Source organism: Macrobrachium rosenbergii, chromosome 13 (genome assembly GCF_040412425.1).
Source record: "Macrobrachium rosenbergii isolate ZJJX-2024 chromosome 13, ASM4041242v1, whole genome shotgun sequence".
Lineage (NCBI taxonomy): Eukaryota > Metazoa > Arthropoda > Malacostraca > Decapoda > Palaemonidae > Macrobrachium > Macrobrachium rosenbergii.
Window position 1 is genome coordinate 12,834,680 of NC_089753.1, and position 10,000 is coordinate 12,844,679.

Below are 10,000 nucleotides of genomic sequence, written 5' to 3' on the forward strand. Positions count from 1 at the left end.
AACTCTGGTTTAATCTTGTTTACATATTGCAGAACTTTCTGGCGTACTTATGTTTACATGTTTTAGAACTTTCTGGTGTACTTTGTTTGCGTATTGAAGAACTCTTGGTTGTACCCTTGTTTTGGTGTTTAGAACGTTCTGATATCAAGTTATTTGGGTGCTGTAGAACTCTTTGATAAAGGTTTCGGAACTCTTTGGTGTAACCTTAAAGGTGATAAAATCTTTGCAGTTTTTTTATGGTTATATGCATTTGTTTATTTAGAATTCTTTGGTGTATTATTGGAAGTGATATAATTTTTGTCAATGTTTAGACATGGGCAGGAGAAAATTGACTTTGGCGCCAGTCGCAGGCGTGAAGGGACTGTCGCTGCTGGGAATCTTAACCATTAACCAGCCCACATTTTTGTTCTTCCCAATTATAAAAAAAATTACTTGAGGTATGGTGTTTTATATATGCACACACACACACACACACAATGACTTCCTCCTTGTAGTTAAGGAAGAGACTATTTTTTTTTTCTTTTCCTCCTTCCTCTCCCTTCTGTAACTCAACTTTCCTTAAATGTCGGTGATGTTTTATAAAAGTGTAAACCTGTCTACAGTTACTTCTCAGATACTTGGTACTTATGATGTATACAACAAGCTATTGAAACAATGTTTTTATTTGGGGGGGGAGGGGTGGGATTCATAGCCATGATTTTGTTGATCACTTAGCTATTATGCCAACTGCTTGTTGACCATCGTCTGGCACGGGATGGCTCATACTGGAAGATTTTTCTCGCATAATCTGGGCCCTTCTGTGGAAATGGTTTCCACATATTTTCATGGAGTCTAAAGAGCTTCGTCACCGACAGTCAGGAATATGAAGCTATGGTTTATTAACTGTATTTCGCCGTGGTACATTTAAGGTACACTTAAAATTCATCCTATTAATTACTTATCGAATAAGATTTCTTCGAAGAACTCTATCCCTTTCCAATTTAACGTTAAGGACAATCATCTTTGTGTGGGGGGTTTTGGCTATAATGCAGGGAACTAAAGCTGGTCCATAAACAATAATTGGCACGTCAATCGCCTGCTTTTATGGCTATCTTAAGTCTTCTCTAGGATAATATATATATGTATATACATATATATACATATATATGTATATATATACTGTATATATATGCATATATATATATATATATATATATATATATGTATATATATATATATATATATATATATATATATATATATATATATATATATATATATATATATATATATTACACCAGCAGTATGCAGTATATGAAAAATTATATGCATAAAAGAAGCCGTGTGTGGTTGTGTATTCATCCATCTTACTTCCCTATCTCCTTATAAGTATACTTCTATCTGCACATGAATACTAATGGGGAAAGCGAATACAGAGCGCTTTGTTCGTACTGAAAATACAGGAAACTGTGAAGCCAGCCAACATAAACCCCAATAAAAGTTCCTTTTAAGATTGTGCTCGTTTTGCGTAGCACTGGAGAGCCAGTCTCTCCCTCGCCCTAATGTCTCCACACAATAAAAAGTTGAAAAAAAGTAACAAAATAAGCTGAATGTACCACAGGTGAAATACGAGTACCTGGGGTAGCTAATTAACATGCATAACAGGTCTAGAAATTCGTCTAGAGTTACGGGTATGCGTGCTGCTGCTACTGATGTTGTGGAATATGGCTTGGGTCCATGCACTGTGGAAACAGCCTCACTTCCTTATCCCTCGTTGTGCTGCTTTTCACAAATTATCGGTCTGTCTTCTTTACGCAGCGTTCATTTCCCCTCGTTTCACTTTTCATCTAATGACGGACTGTCGCTGGAGATCTTCATCGAACTCTTTCAAGTTGATTTTTCGTCGCTTGAACGTTTACTTTCAAATTGTTTTTTTTATTCGCGTTGATTCTGTCGATATATGTTTTTCGCCGGAGGGGCTTTAGAGTACGTTCATTTTTCACTGGCCCCTTCCACTATTCACATGGAATGTAAGTGTCTTTGCTCATATTTCTCGCGAAGCTGGACCTCGCACGCCGAAGTACTTTTATAGCCTGACCCCCTTTGTAAATTCAGTTCCACGATCCGTTCATCTTTCTCTGCAGTGCCTGGCACTTTAACGTCAGGGCAGAACGTAGCATAGACACTGGTGCATTCCACCTTACCTTCTCAGACTCCGATTCACGTAACGTTCATCTTCCTTTGCGATGCCCGTCACGTAACAGTCATGGCAGTACAATAGCATCAAAGTAGCGGTAAAAGTCTTGACTCCCCTTGTAAATTTTACTACACGTTGCGTTCACTTTCCGTTGCAGTGCCCGAAACTCTAGTGTCACGGCGGTGCATAACGCCGAAGTAGATGAAGTTAACTTGGCTTCTCAAGTTTTGCCTCACATCATGTGCACTTTTCTGTTCAAATTCCTTTGCAGTTCTCTGCACTTTACCCTCCTGGTAGGCCATAGCATTAAAGCAATGAAAACCCAACTCTTGACTTTGTTTTGCGCAAGTTGTTTTAATATAAGTAATGGTTGGAAATTCTATGCCCTTTTTTATTGACTATCTTTGTTTAATATTTTTTTGTTTGCATAATCATGTAAGGACATCCTATCCTATTTTAATCTTATCCTTGTAAGGATTATTATTGCTGTAATTCCGTAAAAATTTGGTTTTCGATATAAAGGTAAAGCTAACTAGGTGGGCCTGGACATCGAGATGTAAGCAAAATAAAAACGATATGCATTTTGTATTAACTTGACATGGATACCCAGTTGTCCATGAGGAAAATAGATAGTTAAATTTTATTTCTGATCATAATACGAGGGGTTAATATCTTTTTATGTTTTTTTTTATTATACTTCATCTTTTACTGAAAGGTTTCTGACCCATACTTCACAATATACAATCATTCCCCTTCATATATGTTTACGTTAACGTCGTTTAGCCCTAACTCTTATTAATAATATCGATCGATGTTGCTGAAAAGTCTCCGTAAGCTCTAAACTCCCCACCTTTATGAACTGGGGAATCACCCTTAACATCGGTACATGATTGCTAGTCAAATGCGTTGCTTGATAATCTATTGCTCTCTCCAGGGTTTAACACCAAAGTTTCCTATCAAACCTGTGCATTATTTTCATGTCAACAGTGTTCTTTTTTTTGTTTTGTTTTCTGTTGTTCTTGAATTATGCATCAAGTTAGACAAGCAATCTAGAATTTTTGTTCCTAGCAATTTTCTTGCATGGAATGAAGTATTTGAAACGTTTTCCAGATATTAAGGACTCATACGCAGCCAGTTAGGTTTAAGCTGTTACTTGATAAAGAAATTACAGCAAGGAATGTTTTGCAAAGTGCGTAATTACTGGGATAATTGAAAAGCAGAGTACGTCAAAGTTTTTAGCCGTTGACGTAATTACTATATCGAACCCCCTCGTAATTATTCCTCCGGAATTTGGCCTTTCTTTGGCATTATGCTTTGCTACCTGTTGCAATTATTCTACCTGGGCGATTTTTCGCGACTCGCAATTTGTCGAGTCAAGGGAAATCGCTTCGGGCGATACAATTTTCTTGTTTATTTTTAGTACTGCATGCGAAATGAGAAGAGGCTGGCGAGTTGCTGGCGGTGGTAGATTAGTATTATTATTTGCCAAGAAGTCTTGAATTTACTGGGCCATTAAAATTACCTGCGTCGAGGCTCCTCTGAATGTGAAGAGGATGAGGGATCGGAAACTTGCTTGTTATTTTGTTGAATGCAAAAGCCATTCGGACAAGGTAACTTCCAAATACCAATGTGTAGCCCAGGGCTGACAAATACATGGAAAGAAGGTGATGGAATAGCCATGCTTATCCCGATACTAACTGATAGACGTGCCTGTTTAAAGAACGGAAGATTGTAAGAGGTGGGGATTCAGGAGTATTTATCCAGCGATTTTCTCATGAAGGGACCTAGACGGGCATAAATCTACCCCCTCCCCAACAAAAAATAAAATCAGTGATTCTGGCAACAGAGACGGAAATTACGATCATGATGACATTCATTTTGAAGGGTATTTTCCGCATTGTTTATGATGGAGCTAATTGACGGAGGGTGAACTTAGCAACACGTAAATAATAATTTACACAAATTATTATTATTATTATTATTATTATTATTATTATTATTATTATTATTACACAAAATGGAAGTAGAAAGCAAAGATGTATAACCAAATATTTGTAATTTAATATCTCAGGAAAGAAAACAGCCTTCAGTAAAATTTCAAACAGGGCTACTCAGAAGAAAAGGTCCAGTTAATATTTGTGTATTGTGTATCAGTGTGCTAATTACCTTTGCTCCATAAGGCAACAAACAGATTCCCCGGAATGCCATGCCATTTGGTTTTCTTCTCCTGGAAACTGGGGTATTTTTTTTTTTTTTACCGTAAAACAGTTGAATAGTTGATAGAAACCAATAAACAAATAGATCAAAAATTTGTACTCACCAGTATCCATAGCGACAACGGTGAGGGTGTAGTGATCTCTGTCCTCTCTATCCAGAGCCCGCAGGAGGTTGATCTGTCCGGAGGTGGCGTTGACGGAGAACACAGACTTGTCGCCCTCCTTCACCAGGTAATTGACCCTGTTGTAAGGAGGGTTGTCTGCGTCGAAGGCCGTCACGGTAGCGATAGGAGCCGGCAGAGCCGCCATGTTTTCCATGACGTACACGAGGTAGGGGGAGTCGAGGAAGACGGGGGCGTTGTCGTTGATGTCCATGATGGAGATGGTGACGGTGGCAGTGTCATAGCGCACGTCCACGCCGGAGTCCTCCGCCTGCACCGTCAGGAGGTAGTGGTTGCGCCTCTCGTAGTTGAGGTTCTTGGCGACGCGAATGACGCCCGTGTCTTCGCTGATGGAGAAGTCTCTGTTCTTGTCGCCGGCGACGATGGTGTAGCGGACGCGCCCATTGAGGCTTTCGTCGGCGTCGGTGGCGGAGACCTGCAGGACCGAGAGCCCGATGGAGGCGTTCTCGGGGACGCTGGCGGAGTACTGCTTCGGGTCGAAGATGGGAGAGTTGTCGTTTTCGTCGATGACCCTCAGGCTGATGGTAAGAGTGTGGGCGTTGGGCGGGTTGCCGCGATCTCTCGCAGTCACCACCAGAGAGTAATTGGCGCGGTCCTCTCGGTCCAAGGGCGCGATGATCCTGAGGAGGCCGTCTACGGGTCCAAGAGCGAACCTGTTGTCAGGCACGGGGGCCAAGGAATACTCGATGTAGGAGTTGCGCCCTTCGTCAGAGTCGACTGCCTTCACTGCCATGACCACTGTGGTCACGGGGGTGTTCTCTGCCACCGTCGTCTCGTTGGGGGAAACGAATTCGGGCGCCATGTCGTTAACATCCCTCAGAATGATCGTTACCTGCAATGCAAGAGGAAAGGTCGGGGTTAGGCTTTTGCTCCAGTGAAAATAATATTGCATATTCATAAATATATAGGAGAACTCTGTGTCCTTCTATGCATATATTAGTAACCAAGCATTTAGTATTTGAGGTTCAAAAAATTTTAAAATTTATATTGAAACGTGTCATAATGATAAATTTTATCATATCAGAAACTTGGCTTAATTTTCCATATTTCATATTTTCTCAATTTTCTAATTGTACAGTTAATTTCTTTCTGGGTTTCCTTACGCCATTTTCAACTTATCCTTTTATGAGTTGTAAAGTCAGTAAATCAAAATCTCAAAGGATTGATTTTCCTTCGGAAAGACCCTGACAGTTACAAGCCCAAAGTTATTCACTCGTTTCTCGGTATCTTCACTTCCGTGGATGCGTGTCCGCGCTATCTCTTTAAAACATTCCCAGTGATTCTTTTTGACAACCAGACAATAAACATAACGGTAAAGAGAGAAAGAGAGAGAGAGAGAGAGAGAGAGAGAGAGACAGACAGAGAGAGAAGTTAAGAAACTACTCATGCCTCTCCTTTAGCTCCTATCAGTCGGGCCATCATGGTAGAAACAGTTAACCTATGATGCCACTAACAAATACCACCACCATCAGCAAGACTCTCTCAGCTGTTCTGATAAAGATCCATTTTAAAGGCCGCATTCTATGAGAAATAGGTGCTGGGTTGGCGAGAAGTGGATTCGTTGCGTTAGGGAATAACAATGCAAGAGGTACTTCGGTAATAAATTCGGAAGGCAGGTAAATGAATAAAGAAATGTGCAGGTCTGGGTAGAAGTTTTAAATTTAATGGCAAACGTGAGGTGTTGGAAAAAGGCACTTAAAAATGCTGTATGGAAGTTATATAACTTCTTTCTATTAGCTTTCGAAAAAGTGGAAACTCTTGTGGAATGGCGAGGTGAACATTGGGAAATAATGGATATGTTTGTTTTACTCATATATTTTTTTGAGTGTGTGTGTACTTAAAAGGACTAGCATCTCCAGTTCTAAAGACTTGCCCTAAGATGAGTGGATTTTGGCTGCATGCGGTGGAACTTTCAATGGCAGGTTGGAAGCAGGGGTCACTTGACTTCCAATTAGAAGTAAGCTTCCTATACATCCACATAATTAGCATTAATGAAGAAACGAGCAGCCATTAAGATAAACCCTGCTCCGTTTTCTAGTCAGCAAATCTCGTGTATTTAAAAATTACCTTGCTTGCATTATGGCTGTGTGTTCACTTCATATATGCCAGTTATGGCCAAACTAAGGGTATCAGTGTATTAATAATCAAAGATAGATTTCTATACTATTTCGATCACACATCTTAATCATAGTTTTCTGTAGGTTGTTATTGAAATAAGTATTTAATGATTATTTTCAACAACCCCTTAATGATTTTCCCCCCCAGAATTAGGTGGACCTCAAGAATGGTAACTCGTTAGTTATGATTTCTGAGCCAGGCAATTATTTTCCTTGGGCAGAAAAAAAATGTGACTTTTAAGGGGAAGATGATTAATTTCGCATCTCCAGAGTGCAACGAGGATTTAATGTACTGTTTGCCGGGTTCCTACCTAAAAAAAAAAAGCAAGAGGTCTTGATGACTGGAAAGCAATAAATCACCTGGCCCGTTGTCTTGCGAGGCTTGTTAGTTCTAAGATAGTCCCAACTAAGGGGGCCCGGGTGTGAACGTCACCTCTAGGGGTTACTGCCAACTACTTGCCTTGGCCGGCTCACTGTAGGCGGTAATTGTCCTACTTAGCTATCGGACTTCTTCAGTCCTGTCTTGTTTCAGTTTTCACATCTCGTCTCAGTACTAATCTTTCGTTGGTATGGTTCAGTTAATGTTAAAAATGAGTATTGATATAGTTACTCTAAACAGCCTGATTTCATTTCTTTCACGACGCCAGATAAACCCAGTCAGTCATTTTATACTTCTCACCCCTTCCCTCTTCGTGTCTCTCGCTTCTACATCTTTCAGTAACCTGTATTTTGTTTTCTTTCCTTCACTCACTGTTTCTTTGCTCATCTTGGCCGAGTGAGATTTCGGCAGTTCTGCTGGTCTCATTATGAAGATACACAAGCAGTATGGATTGTAAATCTTCGGAGGGAATAAGATGAAGTCCGTTCGGCACCGCCATTAACGGGACGATACCTTTCCTGTATTATTAAAAGTGGGGTTAATGTCCTTGCTTTGTAAAATATCCGTCGTTTTTCAAACTTGAAACAAAATTTAGCCTTCTAGCAAAGGCGGTGATAGGTCACAGTGGGCTAAACCATGATAGCCAAAATCTGTTCTCAGTATTTTGAGGTCTTTCACTCTTAATGTATTCCAAAGTTTTTATACTTGAAAAATCGAGGTATATTCGAACTGATCAGCGACGAGCTGCTGCTGGAAAAGGTGTATAGAAGTGAAGGCTGTCTTTTGATCGAATAAGCAACTTTGCCCGAAAGAATGATTGTCCGTTCACCCGGAACCCAAGCAACGAAAGCATCAATCTCAAGCAGGAGACAGTATCTCGGCTCGTCCCGTTACGTTTTGCTTCTCAAACACTTTGCCCAAAAGTAAATATGAGTATGAGAGATTAACAGAGGAAAAAAAAAAGACTAAAAAAAAATCACACAAAAACAGGAATAAAAGATAAGACTTGAGGTTTCTGCCGAAGAGGTAAAACGCCAGGATTAGCGGGCGCTTCAATGCGTCCGCGCCTTCGGACTATAATCAATGCATTTCCTAAACAAGCATCGCATCTGTTTTGGCATGGCCAAGCGTGAATACTTTTGAATATATTAAAAAAGATAGCTTTGAAAAAATAATAAAGAGTCTCGAGAACAAGTCGTCTGGTTGGACACTCTGGAGATTTTGGAATTCATCTCTTCCGAGATGTAAACACGCGAACTCCTATAAGACTTATAACTGTAATTGTAAGAACCACCATCACCGTACCGGTTTTTAACCGCGGGCGCATAGGCCCCGCCCTTTTTAATTTTGATTGGTTGCAGCTGCCTGACGTCCGTCGATTTGAATATACGAGACTCCATTGGCTGCCTCGATTGGCTTGACAGGATGGCTCTTAACGGAGAGAACTCAGGGAGATTGGTTGTTTATGTATTGTTGTTGTACTGCCTCTGTGAGTTTATTTCGCGGACGGGAACTGCCTTCATTCCATTGTTTAATTGCGGTTATTAGTTCTGGCTGGCGCTCTTGCATCGTATGTGCCGTTCGGCGTGCAAGCACAAGGCCAGCTCTACCTCGGGTTTTTACCTCCCCGGTGGCATATCCCCCCGACGACGAGCACAACGAAAGAATAAAAAAAAAAAAAGATTTGTCTAATCCATTTTCAATAGTTTTTGGAGCGTGCAATTATCCTCCTCTGATACAGGCAAAATATGCACGCGCGCATGGACCAGAAAATCGCAATATTATACCTGAGAAAAAATGCGAAAAAGAAAAATAGAGAGGAAGAAAAGAATACGAGGCTCTCGCATCAGGAAGAGCAATTAAGATGCCGGGCGCATCTTGATTTATCTGTCATACATTGATACGATAATGGTCTTCATGTCACTCCTTAATGTAACGGATAACAAATTAACCAGAGAAATTATAACAGTGGATATGAAGTTAGTCAATGAGATAATAACTTAATCTAACCGAAGTCAATAGAACGAGTCATAAATTAAGCCGAATGCTGTTTGCAGTGATCCTCGTTTCTTATTATTATTATTATTATTATTATTATTGAATGACGAAGTTGATTCTCTCTCTCTCTTTCTCTCTCTCACTCTCTCTCTCTCTCTCTCTCTCTCTCTCTCTCTCTCTCTCTCTCTCTCTCTCTCTCTCTGAGCAATGCACACAGCTTGGTCTGTCTTTCATTTTATGGCCAGTATGATATAAATAGGTAGAATTCCATTTTTTTTCTTTTTTCCATTTAGCAGAGATAGTCCTTCTTCAGGGCATATATAATCATAAAAAGCTCTTTTTTCGTTTCATCAACCCATTTCATCGTAAATCATTTTTCTTTTTCTGTAGGTCTGGAAAAATCATCTGTGAGTAAAATGTGTGAATTCTAGAAAGATTTTGGTATCTTCCTTTGGCCATGTCAACATTCTCGTTAATTGACTCATCATGTAGCTCATTATCATTACTTCTGATGTGATCGCTCATAATGTTGGGTTCCCAGCTCTCGTTTTGACATATTGCTGGTCCGCTGGTTTATTGGTTAGTGTCGTGGCATGCCACTCAGATGTCGGGGGTTCGCGTCTCCCCCCGGGCGATGAAAAATCACTGGCTCTGTATCATGGTCAGTTACTGCTGCATTGTGGGATCTGCGGTGGGAGGCTGAAACCAACATTGGGAGCTTGAATTTCAAGTCAGTGGGCCTGTGTGCTTGTTCCATGTAAATAGGTTTCATCTACTGAAATAGTAATAATAATAGTAATTTAATAATAATATTGCCGCTCACGCCAGGCTCGCAAGGTCTGTTGTACCATTAATTTATCGGGATGAGGTTCCCAACACTTACAGCCTTTCTTCATCTGTCTTGCTGGAATGCGTTTTCACACGCTAAGGAC

General features: G+C 40.4%; 1 protein-coding gene across 1 annotated transcript in view; it reads right to left on the reverse strand.

Moving 5' to 3' along the window:
• The window catches only part of ft (cadherin-related tumor suppressor fat), a 474,756-nt gene that overhangs the window by 98,182 nt on the left and 366,574 nt on the right, over positions 1-10,000 (reverse strand). Inside the window, exon 7 of the mRNA XM_067114229.1 lies at positions 4,497-5,406. Within this exon, the coding sequence (XP_066970330.1) occupies positions 4,497-5,406 (910 nt within the window). The remainder of the gene's footprint in view (positions 1-4,496; positions 5,407-10,000) is intronic.